We start from the raw sequence: 21229 nt of genomic DNA, 5'->3' as shown, positions 1-21229 counted from the left end.
TTAATATCGTGACCGTACGTCGAGCGGTTAAGATTTGTGCCCAACTGTTGACGGACGGACGCTCGGACGCTCGGACGGACGGACGGACGGACAGACGGACGGACGATCATGCGATTCTACAAGCTGCATCTGACTATGTCAGATGAGCTAAAAACACACAGCTGGCGATGCACATGTTAGAATGCATATTGCATATATTACTGACACTAGCATCAGTATGATACTAATAATATACATTTAAAGAATTAATAATTAGATAATAAAAAAGAAATATATACATAAATAATAAAACAATAGTAATGTAATTATCGAAAAACATGTAGATGGCGCTCACAGCTGGACTGGCTCGCCATCGAGTAGTGGTAACATAGCCCCGGCTCCGTGCAAGCACTCTAGCACCAGGTTCAGGTCTTCCTGCAGCTCAATCCTACAAGATCACGATAACATGTCATACATGCTGCCTCAGCCATGGTCACAAACCATGTGTGCATAAATGCACTCTGATAGCACAGGTCCTTACTAAACACTCTTTTTTTACCCTAAGCTTGCAGTTTACTGAAGTTTTGGTGTCGATATCCTAGTAAACATAATGTCAACACTAAGAAAAAAAAACTTAGAAGTATAATAGTTAACAGTCCAGCACCACACAGTTTATATAACAACTGTCTATAGAAATACTTATGATTAGTATCACAATATGGCTCAGAAGCCATTAATTGGCACAATAATTGTCACCTTGAAAGATTCGTATCGTCGGAGACGGAGTTGAGACGCGCGATGGCTGGCTGCATGAACGTGTCCAGAATCTCCTGTGCAAACTGTTTCTCCTCCACGCTCGGTATATGCCAGCTGATGTTCAGGTTGTCCACGTCTCCCTCTATGCACCAGTCCTATAGAAGAAGTGTGTGACTGCGTGCGTGTCTGTAGGTGGGCTGACACTCACGCACGCTCGGACTCAACACTGACGTGTCGTGTGTCATCACGCCGGACTCTTACCAACGTCCAACAGCTACCCGCAACATTTGCAACGAGTGAATTGTTAGATTACTGTCTACAGTGTCGAACCTCTATCAGTCAACTCACTCCCTCAGCCCATCCTACATCCCTATTTTCATTCCTTCTACAATCACCCTAACTCCCTTGCTGTACCTCCATGCCTTCTAGCCCAGTAAACCCCACCCTGCCTTCCTTCTTCCCTCTGTCTCATCACTCGTTCTTCCCCCATCTCCACCCAGAAGCAACCCACATCTCCCTGTCCCTACCACTGCTCACGTTTAGAAGTAGGTAGTCAATGGGTCCTACCTCTCTTTTCTCACTCCCTCAACTCTTTCTCCATATCCATCCCCACACCCACCAGTGGCCTCACATCCCTCTTACCCTACCATCACTCATGTTTAGAGTAAGTAGTCAGTGGGTCTACCTCCCTTTTCTCGCCTCGCTAGTCGGCTTGCCCTCATATATGCTTCGATACGGCCCTCCCCACGCCTCCCACACCCCCCCCTCACCTTCCCGCCATCCCCACACCACCTCCGCCCCCCACCCACCCCCCCCTCCACTCGCCCTCCCCACTCCCCCCACTACCCCCACTCCACACTCCCCCCCCCCCCCCCCCCCCACACACCCCACTCACACCCCCCCCCCCACCCCAAAAGTTATCAGACCCAGGCTAGACACCTACGTGCGGGCGGCACGATAACATGGAACCCGCATAGCCGCCCGCATGCACAGCGGACCCCAAACTCCGTTCGGGTAGACGAGCGTGAGCGACTTGAGCAGGTTGCGCAGCGTCAGGCCGGCGAAGCTACAACCACCCCCACCGCAGACTCCTCACGGATGAGCTCCGACGCAGCGCATCGCAAAGAGCTCGCGCTAGGCAGGTCCACATCGAGCGGATCCTGCGAGGTCGGTCACGGCAGCAGCTCCCGCCCGTTGCTGCGCATCACCTATGAGGAGAGAGAGAGTGAGGGAGGAGGGTGAGCGGGCGGCGTAGCTTCGTGATTCGCGACCAAGTTCATCGTCAAATTTTACGATTCGTTCTGAATGGCGGCGCCAATAGTACTAACTATATTCGGAAATTCAATAAGCAAATAATTTTAACAAAGGCATGTGGAGATGGGCACCGTGGATAATCGATTTATTATCCAATTACAGAATTCATACTAAATTATAACAGAAGCGTGGGGAGATGCACCGTGGATAATATATTTATTATCTAATTAACATGAAATTCATGAGCATAACAATTTAAACAGAGCATGGGAGTTGTGGCCTTGCTCTCTATCATCACGCCTAACATCCCTTGCTTGTACCTCCCATGCTTCTAGCCCAGTAGAACCCACCCTGCCTTCCTTCCCCATGGTCTCATCACTCGTGATCTTCCCCGCCATCTCCAGCCCAGCCAAGCAACCCACATCTCCCTGTTCCTACCACTGCTCACATGGTCAAGCAAGCCAAGTTGTGGCTTCACGTTTCACCAATTCCTCATCCAATTTCACAATTCATCTGATATTCTAACACAGACATGGGGAGAAAGGCATCGAGACTTCATGTTTCACAGACTTTTAATTTTTCGTTTATAATTTTTCACCTCGAATTTTAATCGATTCTAACATATTACTTTGCGTCAGACTTGACAGTCAGGCTGCAATCAAGTTAACCAAGGGTATAGCATGACAAGCACCGACACCTGACTGTAGGGACACTGATAGCCTCTACCCTGATGGTACTCACCTCACAAAGTAGCTGTAGTGTCCACAGAAGCTCTGTGTCTGCTGCCTCCTCCTTAAGATCTTCGCCTGCGAAAAAAAGTCGAGCTTCGTGTAACAGGGTCAACTCACGCTGGTGCGAGAGCACGTACTAACATCTTAAAAATTGTGTGCAGTGTTTTTTTGGTATACAGTATCATTATAAGTCCAAGTATGTTGCAAGTCTGACAAACATACTCAGTACATTAACGCGATTTAACCTGGTGGCACGGCACTGGAAGGCAGAGCCCAGTTGTCTGGAAAAAATCAGTCTTAAATAGTCTTAACATTAACATTTCCTTATGGACCATTGACAGAATTTTGTTTAGTAAAGTTCTCGGAAATTTGCTATGACTTTTCGATCTTGTAATTGCATCATGTTTCTGTTGACAGTCTAAGAGAAAAAGTTAATGTTAAGACTAATATTTATACTAACTTTGTTTCTGACAATGGGCCCCTGCACATACACCTAACGACCATGCGTGAACCGAGTAACCAAGTAATCCGTGTAGAACCACGACTGACATTAACACTGTGATAACATCTAGCACTAGCTACACGATAGGAAAGTGACATTAAAGCATACGACAAACGCACTGTACCAGAGGCGTTAACTCCTGCCAGTCAGACCTTGGTCAATAAATGTTCAGATAACAAGAAATAAAAACGGAATGACATCTTATGAGATGCAATTCCCCATACCTGACGTTAGCTGCACAATGACCTTGTGAAAGTGCGGGACGAATAACTTCAGAGCGACCTGGGGATTAGACTTGGTGGCAGCCCGACACATGTTGGCGACAAACTTGCCCGCGACGGCAACCTCAAACACGTTGTTGCAGACAAAGTTGAATAGCATTTGCACTGCGGCCTGAAAAACGTGAAAGCCAAGTTTGTGACGTCACCTATAGTAAGATTTCTAAAAGAACTTTAGTGCATGGAGATAAGTGCATTGTATTTTCATCAAGGTTTGCAAGCACATTACTATGCTAAATTCCCAGGAATTTCTACGACCAAAATTATAATCGACTATAACATACCTCTTTTACAATTACAGGACATTTTTTATATATTTTTCAGGACCTGAATGGACCCCTACGTCTACGTACGTCGTAGATTTCACGCGAGCACTGCGTCAGCACGGCGCTGATGGTGGAGCTGATGCCGACCTCCAGCATGCTCTCCTCGGCGTTCATCTTGTCGTGAGCGTTGGCGGTGTGGTGCTGCGAGCCGGCGACCACACTGCTGTTACGCACCAACTCAAAACACCTGCCAACACACGAGGGGAGAAAAGGTGACTAGTGGCACCATCTGCTGCCAGATTTCTCAGGAAACTGGGCTTATTCACACGAGTTATGTTGTGAGCTGCATGTCCAAGTTCGTTGCACCACGATTGTTGCCTTGAATCTTTTAAGGCAACATTGCAGCATAAAACACTGTCTATTGAACTATCAAAATGTCAGAGACATTGATCATAGTTACGCTTCATTGTGTACATTCACACTGTCACTGTACAACTGTGGTCAGATGGGCTAGAAGAATTACCAACTTCAACTTACCATCCGTGAATACAAATTTTGATGTTTTAAAAAGATATCGCGTCAAACGCAGAGAATTGTACTCTATATATATGAAATATATGAGAAATATATGTATACGAACACCATGTTTTGAAGACTTGTTGAGTATAGAACTTTAGCTATTACCAGACATGAATATTGGTATATTACCTATCCATGAATAACAGAACGAAGTCTTCGAAACCAGCTGTTGCCGAACAAAGTTCCTTTTCCTCCTGAAATTAAAAACGAATGGGGTCACTACATCCTTCCTATTCCTGGGTGAGCCCCAACCACGTTTGCTCATCCAATAACTCAAACCCAAATACCATGAATGGCTAACAATAATCAGCTACTCACTTAACCCCCGAACTAAGTACAGTACACAATCTATTATCCGAAACGCTTGGGACCAGACACGTTTCGAAATTCGGAATTTTCTGGATTTCGGAATGGTAGCTGACGCTACAGCATATACATTTACGTAGTTATCCTGCCAACTAGCCAGTACTAAAACCCCAAATTTTCAACAGCAGAGTGCCTTAACTGGACCAGTATATATTAAGATACATAATTAGAAAGAGTATGACACCGTTTGTATGACACATAGTTTTCAACTTGGAAGATGAGTCTATCAATAGTGTAATAACTATATTCAACTTACCTCTGGCTTTCGGCTATGATTCTCCCTTAATCATATGACCACCAAGGTTTACCTGGAAATCGTATGTGTTCTAAAAATTTCTTTGAGAGGTACGACACGTTTCACACCAGTTTTCCCAAATGAAGCGCACTGTGTCGAGCGGCAAGGTTTCTTATGGGTATTAGTGTTCGATTGTCTATGACGGAACGCCTGGGGTCTGGGCGAGATTTATGGCATCAGTATTGTATTCAGCGGTGGACGTTTCCAGCATGCCCTAAAAATAAATGTGTGCTCACGGCGAACTAGAGCTATTTTACTGTGTTTGCCATACGTGTTCCTGATGATAAGGAAGCCGAAACAGTTGCTGTAGCTGTGCTTACGCTAAATATCCCAGCAATAGCCCCAGCATCCCGTACTTACAACTGCGTGCCTGCCGCCGCATATCAGACATGAGCCGAATACATGCCAAGTTTCGGAACTGTGTGAAACCGTGGCGTATTCAAAGAACCTTTTTTGAGAACACATACGATTTTCAGTAATTTGAGTGGTGTCATTATGATTAAGGAAGAATCATAGACGAAAACAAGGTAAAGTTTGAATATATTTATTCACATATTGATAGAATATTTACAAGTTGAAAACTATGCAAAACGCTGTTAAAACGATGTCATACTTTTCTCTATTATGTACTGTTGATAATATGTATGAGTAACACAAACACATCTGCAGTGAACCTTGTGCAGCCAAACACGAGCTTTGGTGTGCAGACAACTTCCACGATAAAACTTTTAAAACGATTTTCAAAGCTTTTCGGTTTTTAGAATTTCGGATAATAGATTGTGTGCTGTACTTAGTGTAGATCAAATAAAATTAAGTGAACAGCTCTTACTTCGCTCAGGTCACTCCGGTTCTGCACTGCCGACGAGCAGTCCACCAGGGGGACAAGAGTGACGAATGTTGAAATCAGTTGAAACGTCACCTACAAATGAGAACGACATTGCACGTGACAAATGACACGTGCGCACGCCTCAAGCAACTCTCACATTAGCTACACACATAATAGGATTGGCAGTTAAGAAAACCCCTGCAAAAAAAAGCTTAAAGCTGAAAGCTTAAAGAATCGATACTGAATTTCCAACATGTTTAATTTAGAACTACAATAACGTTGATTTGAATTAATATTAATGATATTTTCTAATCAAGTTTTCCATTTTAAACGAAAACCATCCTAAAAACCCGACTCGTATTTTCAGCAAGAAATATCTAGCTTTCACGCTTTGTTGAGCGACGATGTGCAAAACTTCAACGAGTTCAATGTTCAAACTTCTTTCGAAAATCAATGAGATGATAAGTTTTTCAACGTTCTATCAACCTTTCTATCAGATGTTTAAAGTGTTTACGTTATCGATTGCGAGTCGCCAAAACGTTTCAACATTTGACCTGTAGTTGAATTGGCACCAGTGTGGCGCTGATAGCAAAAACGCGCTCACCCCCTGAGTGGAGGGACATACCTCCTGATTGCCATTATCGGAGTGGCCGATTGGCAAAAATTTGATCAAATCTCTGACCAAAAGTTGAGAAATTAAACATGTTCTATTCTCTCAACTAGTTGCTATCACCTTGTTGAGCACCCAAATTTTACGTTTACACTGGCGACTTTCGGTCGATTAGTTGAAAAGTTTATCAGCTCGTTAACTTTTCAGCAAAAAGTTGATAGTGTAAACCCAGCTTAAAGCGACGCACCATGGACTTCTTGATGTCGTTGGAGTCGATGCCGGGCAGACAGAGCATGAGTAGGGGGAGGAAGTGATGGCGACCCTCGCTGTAGCGCTCCTGCGTGCGTAGCATGCTGCGTGACACCGCCACAACACAGTTCATCGTAGAGACGAGGCGATGTGGCTCAGTGAGCGTCGTCAACGACGGGTACAGCCTGCAGCGTCGCACGGTGACGTCAGGTTAGGAGAATCACTCAATAATCAATTATTAGCAATTATTCATTTATTTAATACACACGCACGCACGCACGCAAAATCTATACTATATACATTTAGATTCTATTACAATTATTATTGAATTAATAATGAAATAAAGTAAATGAGTAATAATAATTTAATCAATTAATTAATTAAATACGGAAAAACCACTCATATTGTATTTAACGAGGCATCTAATACTTTAGACTAGGCGTACAATTGGAAGCACCTCAACTCAATAGATAAATTATCGGCGACTGGTTTTACGGGTCCATACCACAAAATCTGATTAGAATGAACTTTCGTTTACATCCAAACGTACTTCCCTAGAAGTGGCTCAATTATTTATCAAGTAATTACATACTATTAATTATCAGAAACTGGTTTCACGAGTAATTTCAATAAAATGAATGTTAAATGCTTCTCTCGGCATCCACACGTACTGTTCTAGCAGCAGCTCAATTAATTATCATCAACTGGTTTAATTTAAATTTCAAAAATTAACATTAAAAAATTAAAAATTAACCAAAATTAACACACACAAAATCAAATATTAAACGTCTCTCTCATCGTCGACACGTACTGCTCCAGCAGCGGCTGAATTAATTATCATCAACTGGCTTCATTCATAAATTAAAAACAACAAAAAACTGGCGTTGGTTTAAAAAACAAACTCGGTTTAACTTAAAATTAAAATTAACAAAAAAATAAAATATTAAACACCCCCCAAACTCTCCACAGTGACACGTACTGCTCTAGTAGGGGCGGGATGACGAGTTCAGGCCTCACAGTGCTGAGGTTCTGCAGCGACCCTGCGCAGTCTCCGCTGCCTGCCTTGCTGAACATCGACAGCATCACCACCGGCTTCACAGCCTCGACAAACTCCGTGATCTCCGCCTCGCCGAGACAATGCCCGGCGGGGATGGCGGGAACCCACGACCGCTTCTGGTGGCGCTCCCTGTGGGGTGAACGATCAGCGATCTAGCGTTTAGTCAGGTTGACGACGTCAGCGTACGTACGCAGGGGAGGGGGGGGGACACGTTGTGGGGGTTAGAATATCGGTGGTGTTTATTAGAGTAAAAATGTCGAATAAATTATCATTTTGGTGGATAAATTATGAGTGCGAGATGTACACGTTAAGACTGCAATCGAATGTTCGTCAAATCTACGAGTACGATTCCCTGAGACGTACACTTATTGCATAGATCTAATAGAGTATGATTGCGTAGATTATCATCCATCGTTATTACTTTCATGAAGTTATGGAAGACACAAAGATAACCGTGTAAGACTCACTCGTTCAGTCTTCGAACCAGGCCAGCCGTGAGCTTCGCCATGAGGCGTTGAAGTTTCAGCTGCAATGCAAAATGTCAGCATGATTTATATACTATAGTCAAGCAGATGTACTATTATAGAAATACAGCCTTATTTTTTTCATGCAGTAATCTCCTGCAAAATAATATCCATCCTACTCTTGATTAACGAATTTTATAAAAACCAGACTAAGATTTCACTATCAACAAAGCAAGATTTGCACAAACACAAAGCTGAGAGAATTTTGCATGCAGTCCTAGCTGGTGAGTGTCAGTAAATAACAAGGGCGAAACACGAATTAGAAGACAAAAAATAAGAGCCAACAAGAATAACAAAGTGAAACGAATGAGAGAGATATCGTTACACTACACACTTACACACTCAGCGCATGGGCAACGAGAACACCGTCAAAATTGCAACTTACGATCCACCTTCCCGTATTGGACGGGTGAAAATATGACTCCATTGCTTGGAACATCTTGTGGATGTAGGAAACCGTTGGCTGGCCTCCACCCTGTAACACACCACCTCCAAATTACAGGCAACAACACACAGACATTCAATACCTCATGTACATGTGTAACAATAACAAATAGTGCATGTGTCACTCAACGCTGCTTGCACACCCAAGTTATGACAAGGAAATTTCTTAACGGCGATTATAATATATTTCACTGAGAGTGAGAATTTGGCTAATACGCGGGAAAAACAACTTGCCATCATAGCGGCGATCCACATGGCAGTGGCACCGATGTCAAAGCTACAGTTTGTACGGCCAACCTGGATCTGCCTGGAACCCACTGGTAAGTTGAAGCTACGGATCATCCTCGTGAAAATCTGAGAAGTGGTGAATAAGAGCTTAGGCCTAAAAAAAAAGTGTTTCCACTAACCCGACCAAGTCCATTTTAAACGGTCGTGGCGAAACTTTTTATTGTGATCAGCAATAAAAAAACAACAACGTGATATCGATTGGTGAATGCATTGATTTGACTTTGAAGACATTTTTTATGGGCTGTTATGAGTATAAAACAAGTATTGTTAGAATACAAAAAAATAAAATATATTTGATAACAAAAAATTCCCCTGCCTACCGTGTCCAATTTTTTTCAGCTCGTTAGCGGAAACAAACATCTTTTTTTCTTAGGCCTTACAGCAAAAACCCGTAATCTAACATTAACTGATCCATGAGGATCAATATTTTTTTACTATATATATAATCAAGAGTAGATAATAACACAATAATGTGTTATTATCTACTCTTGATATAATATATCAATTAATTATTCAATGATCTACTACTGTATGTCTGTGCATGTGTGCATGAACGTGTATCTGTGCGTGTGTGTGCGTACCAATCATTAAGTTAACATACCATTGATATGTAAGGCTGCCAATCGATATAGCCGATATTATCTTTTGCCGTTCTCGCAAATAGGTTTATCAAATGCTGTAAATAAAATTATTATTACATTTTGTTAACTGTGTGCACGCACTTGCTGGTATGAACTAAGTATGAAATGTAATATCTTATCTATGGCCAGTGTTTCCCCTGCATTGACACAAGCGAGGCGGGCCGCCTCGCTCAAATTCTCCGCCGCCACACAGAAATTTGTCCAAAACACCGCCTCGCTGACGAAAATCAATGTTCTTCCATAGAACAGTGCTTATAATGCCATAAAATAGCTTAGAATGCACCAAATTGCACCATTTTTCAAACAATTTCAAGCACCTGCAGTGCTCGCTTTGCTAAGACCTCGAAACACGCAAACACACCCAAAAAAATTTACCACCTCACAGATCTTTTTGGCCGGGGGAAACACTGTATGGCTATAAGATAATTAGTACAGTACATCCAGCCACACACACAGTATGTCTGTACATATTACTTGGTAAAGGACTATATTATGCTAAAAAAATTGACATTCCACTTATGTATAGTTCAAGCTCTGGGATACTTTTATGGTGTGAACATGTGGCCTTCCATAATTAGTAAGCTTACATGGTGTCAAAATATGGCTGAATATTAAATATAATCGTTCGCGCAATGACCACCATAAGAAAAACGATTGAATCAACTTTAGAAATCTTGTTTGAGAGGTACATGGCAAGCATCTAGGTGTTAAGGATTACTCACGACTTCCCAGGATGGTACATTGTGACATGCTTCCCACATTGTCATCAGTTCATCAAACCAAACCCTAAAGCATGACAATTAAAAGGTAGTATCAATGGTCTTACATAGTTTGATTTCTACAATATGCAGAAAACGTCGGTTCACCACATTTTAAATATATTTAAACAGAGGCTAAAGTAAAAATTAATATAATATCTTAAATTATAATAAAATAGAAAATCGTTTAACCCATGAACTACATTTCTCAATGAAAGCACATCGAAAGGGATTTTATAAAATGGGAATAATGTAACTGTGGTGAATGTTATACCAAATTAGGTTGGATTGGTTAGGTAAATAGAATCTGATGCTATATACCACCAATCAGCCTAAAAAACTAACCATAATTCATTATAATGGAAAGATACCCACAACAAAATGAAAGTGTCAATGACACTGTAGCTCACCACAAAAAAGGACACAAATGAATGAGTAAGAAGAAGTCAGTTTTAATTGAGCAACCATCGACGTACATTATAGAAACGATTGCCATCTGTATATCGCAATAATAATTTATAAACCAAAATGAATCACAATTTGTGACCGTAGATGGCGCTATACCCGCTTTGTAGCGATGGCGCTTGAAATAAATAGGTTATGCTGCGTTCCGACATGTTTTGTAAATCTTTACTCTAATATAGACGTTTTATCGGCAGAGTGGAGAGGAAATACCAATTTTACATTAAAGATATTGTCAATGAAATCTTGTAAAACGAACCAGACGAGTGTGACACCACAGACTGTTTGTGTTTATATAATATGCTGTATAATTGCCAAACCCTACCTAATTTGCATAATTTTTTTTTAAATATCAAAACCCCTAGCCCTTATTCATTCACATACCAAAAATGAGCAAAATCCGTTGAACCTGAACTGACTAATGGCAATTCCCATTTTTGCCAAAAAATTGCCGTGGCTCGAAAGTACGTCGACTGGCGTGCTTCAAAATAGGACGTTCCATGTGGGAGCATAGCAGTAACAACTACACCCAATTTCAAACATGTGGGTCAAACGGTTCCTGAGTTATCGTTGACCGAAACCAAATGTTGACGGACGGACGGACGTACGACGGACGGCGACCCATGGAAATAGCTCAACTTGACGATGTCAAGGTGAGCTAACTAGCCTGTCCTAACCTAGATGAAAAAATGCTTAATTGGACATCCTGGGGAATGATCAGGGGTCAAAATAAGCGATGGTCCGATGGTCCGGGGCCATCAAATAATCAGGAGGACCATCAGATTTTCAAAGTCAATGATCCGATGGACCATTAAATATTTTGGTCCCATTTTACGGTAATTTTCTTTGAAGTTTCCACGTGCAATATTCCAAGGATAGTGAGGATTATGTTGAAGAGGAAGATGAACAAATATTAGATAAGATGGACATGATGGAGTGTGCCAAGAAGGCTTATAATCGCTTGAATTAACTGCTTGACTGAAGGAATGTAAACTGTATTAAATGAATGAATGTGCTTCTAAGAAATATTTGAGACATACTATATTCCGGTGTTATGGGTTCAACTAAATGTTACTAAAACAACTTTATTAACCAATACACTATTAAAGTGAATAAACAATTACTGTATCATTTAGTACATTCATTGTAGGTGAATAATTAAACCATTTTATCACCATGTAAAATCTATTTCTTACGCTTGCACGCCCCATTACTATTAGAGAACAATTTGAAATTTAGGAGAACAATCTAAATTTCAAACTAGATGGTCCTGTGGACCATCTCTTTTTTCTCCTTATTTCTACCCCTGTGTCAGCATCAAAAAGTCCCTGGTTAAACCAAATGCATAAGCTCATACATTAAAAAACTTTTTTTCAAAGGCCCATGTTACTTCACACATTGTGCAAATGCAGCTTATCTTTAATTAACTGTGTAATTTTTTATGAAGTCATGGTTCTTCAAGCTTTTAAATTATGACATGGGGGTGCTACTAATTGCTAGGGGTGTTCAAGGGCATACCCCCGTGAAAAATTTTTGAATTGTAGAAGCTCTGAGATGCAATCTGGGACACTCTGTGTGTAAATTTGAAGCACTGCATGTGGGGTAAAAATGTTTGTTTTGCATGGGCAAAGCCATCGGAAAATTCAAAATAATTATTTCTTGATGAGCTAGAAAATCCTCGGATTTGACGTATAAAAATGAACATTATTGTGCCAGCTAGCCTGCACCAGTTGGTTGGGATTGATTGTCAGTTCAGATGCAAAATATTGAAAACAAAAGGTTATACACCATAGATTAATTTTGGTACTATAACACGCGTATATAAGATAGCCGAGTCGGTTTAGAGTTAGTGTTAGGGTTAGGGATAGGGATAGGGTGACTGTTTGTACTTGTGTGTGGGATTGCCGTACCCGTAGCATCGAGACCAACGTGTATTAATTGTTTGAACTTCTTGTGTATACAGCAGCATGGCGGCTATGATATTTAGCGTGGCGGGTGCATTTTAGGATGGCAGGGCTCAACGATAGCCTGGCGAGCCGCCAGGCTATAAGTGCCCTTGGAGAACCCTGGAAGTACAATCAGATATGATGGAAACTTCCTGAAGCAACAACTGATATGGGCAATGTGTTAAATTAAGCCTTATGATACAGGATGTTTGTGATTATGAAATCAAAACACATCTAGAATGTTCTTACAATAAAAATAAAGTCATCCAAATGCATGGAATATTTGTATACTTACATAGAATATGTACCACAATTATAAATGTTAATGAAACAACATAAAGATAATAGTAACAAGTGCCGCAGAGCGACAACGCTCAACTGACGTGTACTGTAGCCGGGTATTCGTCTGATAAACTCACTGGCAACCAAATCAAGATCGTACGTCGAGCGGTTAAGATTTGTGCCGTAACTGTTGACGGACGGACAGACGGACATTCATGCGATTCTACAAGCTGCATCTGACTTCGTCAGCTGAGCTAATAAAAGTATAATTTCAAAGCATTGGAGTATTACACTGGTTTCATGAGTTTTAAAGCATACATTCACACTTTACAACCCTCAATGCAATTTTTGATCACTACAATAAAATTATGCATTCACTAACTTGAATCCATGCTCATGAAGTTCTGGCGGTAAGATTGTCGGCAAGAAAAGTTCGAAGCACTGCATTGCTTTCGACATCGTGGTATCAAATGGACACATCAGAGGGCGCCACTCAGCCACCATCTCCCGCGTCGCCTCCGCAGGAAAGTAAACACGGCAGGCCTTGATCAGGTTCTTAACAGCGCCATCAATATTGCTGCAATGGGTTTAAAATGATGGATAAACAACGGTGTCGAACACAACTTTTTTAACAATATCAGAATTATCATCACTAAAGCAAGTGGCCTGTTTTCAGAAACAAAATTAGTCTTATGGTGCCCTCACACCATAGCGATCACCAGTTGCGTATGGTTGCGAATAAAAAATAGTGGTCATAAATTCCGAACGCAACTCACACGCAACTAATAGGTTTTATAGGTTTGAAGTACGCAACAAGCACGCAGGTGATCGCAGACACACGCAGAGTAAGTTCAGAAATTTTGAACATGTTCAATAATTCTCTGCGAATGCCTGCGATCAATTTATACGCAACAGGGACGCAACAGGGACGCAACAGGTACGCCACACATGGAACACGATCGCAACCGGTACGCAACTCATACGTTATGAATGCAGGTGATCGCAGGTCCAAATTTGAGGTATCTGGCCAGGTTTTGGTAGCGTACATGTTGCGAATGTGTTGCGTACCTGTTGCGATCATGTTGCGATCGTGTTGCGTGCCTGTTGCGATCCTGTTGCGTGTGTAGCGTACCCCCAACCTATGCCCTGCATATCCAACCTATTAGTTGCGTGTGAGTTGCGTGTTAGTTCCGTACTACATGCGTGTTGAGAAATGGTATAAATAGTGGGCCTTTTCTAGATCGGTGTCAGGTGTTCGTGGACCTCCGAGGTGACAACATGGAGCTACCTCTTGCTGTTATTGGACATCAGTTTAATCTGGTCAATTTAGCACTCCAACACATACATAACAGAATAAACAGAAGGGGAGAAAAAGAAGAAGAAGAAGAAGAAGAAGAGTGTGGGTTAGACCATGGATTAGCCGGCGCCTTGACTTTGGTCTCTACAACCAGCTTCTGGTGGAGCTCCGAAACGAGGACCAAGGTGCATTCAAGAACTTCATGAGGATGCCCCACGAGATGTATGATGAGCTGCTACGTTGGTCCTCGCATCACCAAGCAAAACACGAAGAACAGGTTGCCCCTGGACCTTGCGATATTCGCAACTAGCACGCAGGTCCAACGCAACTTGTAAGTTTTGAACGCAACTCACACGCAACTAGCACGCAGGTCCAACGCAACTTGTAAGTTTTGAACGCAACTCACACGCAACTCGCACACAACTCGTATGCAGGTGATCGCAGATATTGGAGGATCATAAGTTCAGTTCGCAACCCACACGCAACCCATAGGTTGAATAGGTTAGAAATTGACAAAATTGTTGATTTGGGTTGCGTTTGGTGCGTATAAAAATATTTTTTACATGCAACTCAAAGGTTTCAGCATACGCTATGGTGTGAGGGCACCATTAAGATTAACTTCAACTCGTAAACCGTTGACAGAAATATCATAAAGTTATGAGAAACGAAAAAATTCTCGCAAACTTCCTCTTAACATTACAAGATCCTAGAACCTCTCGTAACTTAAAAACCAAGATGAAAATAACACAATTACACAAAGAATTGAAATTATAGTGATTTTATATTTTATATTCATTAGTAAAACATGTGTTTTTAATAGGAACCATGTCAGAAACATTACATGTCTACCGATCGCGTACCAAAACAAACATTTACAAGTGGTGATTGTTCTCTTGTTTTTGATATTTTTATGAGTCATGACGCTGGCGGGGGGGGGGGGTACTCACATTTTTTGGGGGTAAGGGTGCTCGACCTAAATGGGAAAATTGAGGGCAAAAAGATGGCTTGACGGTGAAAACATGGGACAAAAAGATGGCTCGACATTGAAAACATGGGGCAAATAGATGGCTCGATGGTCAAAACATAGGGCAAAAAGATGGCAAGGAAAAAATTGGGGGGGGGGCAAAAAGATGGCAAGAAGGAAAACGAAAAATGGGGGCAACAATGCGGCGCATATATATATATATATATATGCATCACTATGCGGAGTACCCCCCCCCCCCAGGTCATGACACTCGCTTCCTGTGTTGCTGTGCATAATAAATTCAGGAGCGTGTCATTTTTTCATCAGATGTTATTTATATGTTGTTAACCATAATAATATGCATAAATTGCTGTGATGTAGGCTACAATAAATGTGTATGAATTTGAGTTTTATGATCGATTCTCATGCAATCAGCAGCTTTGTGACAGCAAATTATCAAGTTCCTGTTATCGTAGGGTTTCTCATAACTGCAAAGTGGGAACTTACGTTGGTAGGAGCACTAAACCAATCTGTTCATTTCCACCATAGGTTATTTCATTGTAGAGTTCATAGAGAGGTCGCCAAGGTAAAACCAGATCGTCCCGAGATAATAGTTCCTTTTTCCTGTAATGTGATTTTTTAACAACACCTTAAATGCAGCCTTTTACACAAACGGGATCATCACTATTTATTACTCCATTGCAAATACTCTGTACATATAAATAAATAAACACTTGTATTTGCTTAAAGTCACCCAATAGAAATCCATGTTCATAGCGTCTATTTTAACCACCGACTTTCCCCTAATCACTGATGTAATCAACACAAGCACATGGCATCAATCGACAATCGTGTAGATTGAGTTTTAAATACTCACTTGACAAGTGTAGTCAGCATCAAAGAAAACTTTGCAACAAGTGCCATTTCCATGTCCTCAGCTGTTACTAGGTTGAAGAATAGGTTTATAAATGCAAGATGATCTTCCTTGCTGAATTTGAAGCCATAGAGTGTGATATACCTATTAAGAACAGTAGTTTAATTAGTGTAATGACATAAAGCATCATTTCAAATTGTAATACTAGTTTTAATAAGGAAAATCAGAAAATGTATAGCATCGAAGCAAGTTATAAATACACTAAGGAACATAATTCTTTAATAGATAGGCATTAATCCAACTTACACACGCACACACACACAAACACAGAGTTTACAGAATGGGAACTGCGGCCAACCGTACAACATTAATTTTTTGATCAGCATCTATTCAGACAACAACCACTTAATATCACACAAATCACAATGTCAGAATGCGAATTGAAAGTAACATTTTACTAGCATTACAACAGTAAAACTTATAGTCATATACTGACTAGTTAGTTCAAGGAGTCATAAAGCTAGAGCCAAGATAGCTCCAAGAAACGGTATTGCTAGGGTTAGAACACCGTTTCAAATTCTTGCCCATAATTCCTTGTAGTTGGCTCGGTATCCAACCATCGACACAGCTAGAGTCACATGTAATAGCTCAAACGAATCTATAAACCTCTGACTTGCTCGCGGTAACTGGGCGCTACTGGGCGCTACTTATTTATCAAGTTGTGCCGTTTTTCTGAGATGAATTGGATCAAAACAACCAGACAGCTGCCATGTCCGCCATGTTCAGTGCGACTGAAATCGGCAATGGACCTGATTTTCACTGAACATAGGCCTAAACACAAGGCAAGTACATATCTTCGCAATGATAATTATTAAGTTGTTGTAGATTGATGTTTCCTGGTTTTCAATGTTTTAATATTTATATATATACGAGTATATGATGCTTATTTATGCTCGAGCCAACGCGAGTTGCAACGCTATGGTACGTTATGTCGTTTCGGGTTTTCCGCGTGCCGTTCCAAAGCATGCGCACTGGAAACATGGCGGTTTGGCGGTTAATTGAAATTTCGGTTTGGCTCTTGAAATTTACACTGTGCACAGCGAACTGAGGTATTAGTTTTAATAACAACGCTGGAATACTATAAGGTGAAGGTTATACTTAATACAAAACAAGGCGGAAATGCTTAGATGATTATTTTATTTGAGATATACGTAATTGTTCGGCAGTTTTTGTAGAGGTACAAGATTTACCAATGAATGGATGTCAGGCTGTATATTGACGTCAGTCACACAGCCTGGTCGGGTTAGAGCCAAGACTAAGTAAAGATATTGTAAATTTATTAAATAATAATATTTAATATTAATAATATAATAATTAATATCAACCACCTAATAATTATTTTTTACTTATTCAACTTCGCTGTCCAGAAAAGAACTCCAGGTCGCAGTTCTTTCATTAATACAGATCTTCCAATGTTTTCTTTTATCAGACTCAGGTGAATTTCTGCTTCCTCTTTAATATCTTCAGCATACGGCAACAGCTCATTGTAAATAGAATTTTTCTGAGTTTTAAACATATTTGAGCTGGCCTGTTTCAGCCCATTGTCCACAGCCATCTTGTGTCAGTTGTTGTGACGACTTGCGCACTTTTACCAACTTTAACGTAATTTTATGAAACACACAGTTAAACAGCTATCTAACGTCGATGTTGTTTGCTAGGACGTTAATCTTAGTATGACTTGCAAGTACTGTAATAACACTATGGTAGTCGCCATACTAGTTGGCTATTTTTTATAAAATTTTGCACAGGGGAGAAATAGTGATCCGCTAGAGGACGCGTTAAATGCTAACAAAAACGGCTCTGATTGGCTAATTTTGTCTTTTATTTATTTTATTGTTTATTATTTTTGGCTAATTTTGTCTTTTATTTATTTTATTGTTTATTATTTTTGGATAATTTTGTTTTATTTTAGAATTAGGGATAAGGTTAGGGTTAGAGTTAGGGTCAGGATTAAGGTTAGGGTTAGGGTTAACTGATTTCTATATCCACAACTTATTTCTATATTCACTATCTCTCCCCTGAGAACTACTATTTTTTATAACTATCGTCCTCTATGGCACGTGATTCCGAAAATAAATAAACTATTGACCAAAGAATAACAATATATAGAAATACTATTCAATTTTCATTCTTTTTGGTTTTGTTTTCTAATATTTATGTGCATTAATAAATGTCATTTGACAGCAGCAATGATGTTGTAATCATTATTAAATACATGTGCAAAATGTATATCTTACGAGATATAACTAGAGATGGCACCACTGACTTTCAATCAACGAAATGACCACCCATTGACAAAGTGTAAGGATAATGTACGGTAAGCGTGTTTACAGTTTAAAATAATAATTCAGTATATTATTATTAGGATTATGTATATAAACAATGCACATAGTCTCATTTAAGAATCATTGAATTTATTTTTTATGCGTAAAATCTTAATGATATATTGAATCATCGTGTGATCTGAAGACTGAAGTGAAGACGTGATAATATTATTATTAATAATCTTCGATGGCACTTGAAATTGAATCAATCGGGCAATGGCAATGTGGCAATTATGAATTAATGGTAAATACTAGGTCACTTTACTAGACCGTAGATTGTAATAGAAGTACTCGGTAAACGACTGCAATGATTGGGTCAATTAGACAAGAGCCCCCTCTGCTTGGTATTACCTTACGATTATCGCAGTACCCAAGGTTGCACATATTCTTACAAACTACAAATTACAAAGGTACCAATATGGCAATAATAATTATAATCATTTTTCACGTCTTTCAATAGGGCATAACCAAGTGCTGTACCTGTTCTAATGTCTTGTTTGACACTACTCAATGGAGCCATCAGAAATGGTTTTGGAAAAGCATCATTTAGGTAATGAACCTTAGACATTAGTTGAGGTTTCAGGCAAGGGTAGAATTACCGTGTTTCAAAATATGGTCTGAAAAAATCATGTTAGTTTTTGTCCAGTAACTAATAGCTGGCAGGAACTGAAAGAAGAGCTAAGGGAAGAGAGAGAGAGAGAGCGAGAGGGAGAGAGAGAGAGAGATAAAAAAGAGAGCGTGCGCATGCAGGAATCAGAAGAAGAGGTAAAGGGAGAGCAAGCACAGTTGACATAAAGCACCCTTCCCCCATCTATTTGTCTCACTCTACAGTACCGCTGTTATGCTTTCAGCACGACGCAGTCTCTCCAGCAAATCATAAAGCTGTCACGTCTACGTGTCGTTGATAACAGCGCACTCGGTCGTGCCGCCATGCAGTCGGGCAAGCCGCCACGCTGCATACACGTCTACAAGAACACAGGCGTGGGCACGATCGGAGACAAGATCCTCGTTGCCATAATGGGCCAGAAGAAGCGCGGTTATATCATCGGCTGCAGGCAGAAGCAGGCGGCGGGCGTGCCGCGATTTGACTCGAACAACATGGTGCTAGTCGATGATTCTGGCACTCCGCTGGGGACGAGGATACGGGTGCCCGTGCCGTCGTGTCTCCGGGGAAAGGCGACAGGAGACTTTAGCAAGGTCTTAGCGATCGCGTCCAAGTTTGTGTGAGAAGCGCCGTTACCGGTAGAGCGACGAAGCGGACGTGTGACGGGGAGTGTTTCAGAATGGTCGATGGTTGCCATGGCCACTGTTCAGCGATTTTTTATTGACGGTTTGGTAGAAGCCATGCACGGTATTGTCACTTGAAAACTTGCGTGCATGCGTTGATTTAACCGAGTGAAATCCCTTTGTGAGTCTGAGCTCTGAGTTCGTCATTAGGTGCATAATGCATTCATTAGCGAATTATATATGGGTTTAGTGGTCGATGATTTAGTATTGGATGACATTGGATGAAAGCTGATGATATCATGCAATCTCCTGTAATATTGTTGCGTATAAGCAAATGTGAAGTGAATGTGAAGTCTGCAAACTGATTACAATGATATTGTTAGTGCTCAAGTAATGTTATGTGCAATATCAAATGCCATTACTGGCAGATTTCTTTGTATAAATAAAATTTGTTTAGTTTACAATCTTCTAATCTTCTAATGTTTAGTTTACAATCTAATTTGATTTGCTCATGCATAAAGAATGCTATGTATAAAAGATAGATAATCTAATACATTGTAATTACAATGTATAATTCTTGAAAAACTCCTGTTACCTGTTACCTATCCGCCTCGCGCCTGGTGGCACATAATATTATGGCCAGTTCACTATTTAGTATATGATCTAAGGTAACTTGTGTGAAGTTACCTTGTGTGCAGGTGTAAGCTTGGTATGCTAATGTAGCTTAATAGAGCAAGCTTGTTATTATACTGGAAAGAATATCTGCTCTAAAAATGTGGTCAAAAGAACACAATCGGGTTGTCACGCGAACGTAATGTAGCAGCGTAATGATTTTAGGCCTACACAAGGATGAGACGGGAGTCTTCAGGGCAGCAAATGCACAGTCTCACCACGAATCCACATATCTGATTACTAGTGTAAAAGCTTACCTACCTCTTACTACCACTTACCTCTTACCATTTACTACCATTTACTACCACTACTTACTCTTACTTAACCAACCTACCCTAACATGATATATGAATCAGTCTTAAACACATTTTCTAGTCTGATTTATTCCTACAAATGCGCACCATGAGCAGATTGTCTTTAACACATGCAGATTAAATCTATGGAATAGTAAGTAACACGTAGCGATGGGTTTGGGATTAGTATTAGTGCCATGAACTCCATGAATGATAGCCACCGCTGGCAGCTTAGTGTCCATTAGAACGATCACACTCCATCGCCGACACGCGAAACTCGGCTCCGCAGCAGTCGCGGTAAAATAGCGACAGCGCAACACTACATGGGCTGAGAGGGTCTATGTCCCCCAGGGTACTGCCGGAACGTACCCTGGGTACGGTCCGGTATACCGGAACGTACCCTGGTACTATCTAATATGCCGGAC

The 21229-nt window shown here is 40.8% G+C and overlaps 2 protein-coding genes across 2 annotated transcripts in view; one reads left to right on the top strand and one right to left on the bottom strand.

Annotated features, from left to right (window-relative positions):
• Window positions 1–18002, bottom strand: part of LOC106809589 (proteasome activator complex subunit 4-like) — a 32721-nt gene extending 14719 nt beyond the window's left edge. Inside the window, exons 1-18 of the mRNA XM_014812722.1 lie at window positions 17635–18002; window positions 16232–16372; window positions 15862–15978; window positions 13476–13670; window positions 10368–10431; window positions 9606–9680; window positions 8951–9070; window positions 8658–8747; window positions 8216–8274; window positions 7671–7877; window positions 6690–6876; window positions 5836–5925; window positions 4475–4539; window positions 3854–4013; window positions 3447–3615; window positions 2731–2795; window positions 736–890; window positions 343–427 (exon numbers count right to left, since the gene is read on the bottom strand). Coding sequence (XP_014668208.1) covers window positions 343–427; window positions 736–890; window positions 2731–2795; window positions 3447–3615; window positions 3854–4013; window positions 4475–4539; window positions 5836–5925; window positions 6690–6876; window positions 7671–7877; window positions 8216–8274; window positions 8658–8747; window positions 8951–9070; window positions 9606–9680; window positions 10368–10431; window positions 13476–13670; window positions 15862–15978; window positions 16232–16372; window positions 17635–17843 — 2253 coding nt within the window. The 5' untranslated portion in view covers window positions 17844–18002. The remainder of the gene's footprint in view (window positions 1–342; window positions 428–735; window positions 891–2730; window positions 2796–3446; window positions 3616–3853; window positions 4014–4474; window positions 4540–5835; window positions 5926–6689; window positions 6877–7670; window positions 7878–8215; window positions 8275–8657; window positions 8748–8950; window positions 9071–9605; window positions 9681–10367; window positions 10432–13475; window positions 13671–15861; window positions 15979–16231; window positions 16373–17634) is intronic.
• A 538-nt stretch (window positions 18003–18540) lies between these two features.
• On the top strand, window positions 18541–20308 carry LOC106809593 (39S ribosomal protein L14, mitochondrial-like). Its single transcript, XM_014812728.1, has 3 exons — window positions 18541–18605; window positions 19073–19162; window positions 19464–20308. The coding sequence occupies exons 2-3, from the start codon at window positions 19101–19103 to the stop codon at window positions 19837–19839; spliced, it is 438 nt and encodes a 145-aa protein (XP_014668214.1). The 5' UTR covers window positions 18541–18605; window positions 19073–19100; the 3' UTR covers window positions 19840–20308.
• The last annotated feature ends 921 nt before the right edge of the window (window positions 20309–21229 follow it).

Source organism: Priapulus caudatus, unplaced genomic scaffold, assembly GCF_000485595.1.
Source record: "Priapulus caudatus unplaced genomic scaffold, Priapulus_caudatus-5.0.1 Scaffold366, whole genome shotgun sequence".
Lineage (NCBI taxonomy): Eukaryota > Metazoa > Priapulida > Priapulimorpha > Priapulimorphida > Priapulidae > Priapulus > Priapulus caudatus.
This window is presented reverse-complemented; position numbering and strand designations above follow the sequence as displayed.

What these genes read in the sequence shown, in the direction of transcription:
- LOC106809593 (XM_014812728.1), top strand. Translation starts at nt 19,101, where the DNA reads ATGTCTTGTTTGACACTACTCAATGGAGCCATCAGAAATGGTTTTGGA. An exon ending in TTTGGAAAAGCATCATTTAG is followed by an intron (nt 19,163 to 19,463) that starts GTAATGAACCTT and finishes TTATGCTTTCAG; the next exon opens with CACGACGCAGTCTCTCCAGC.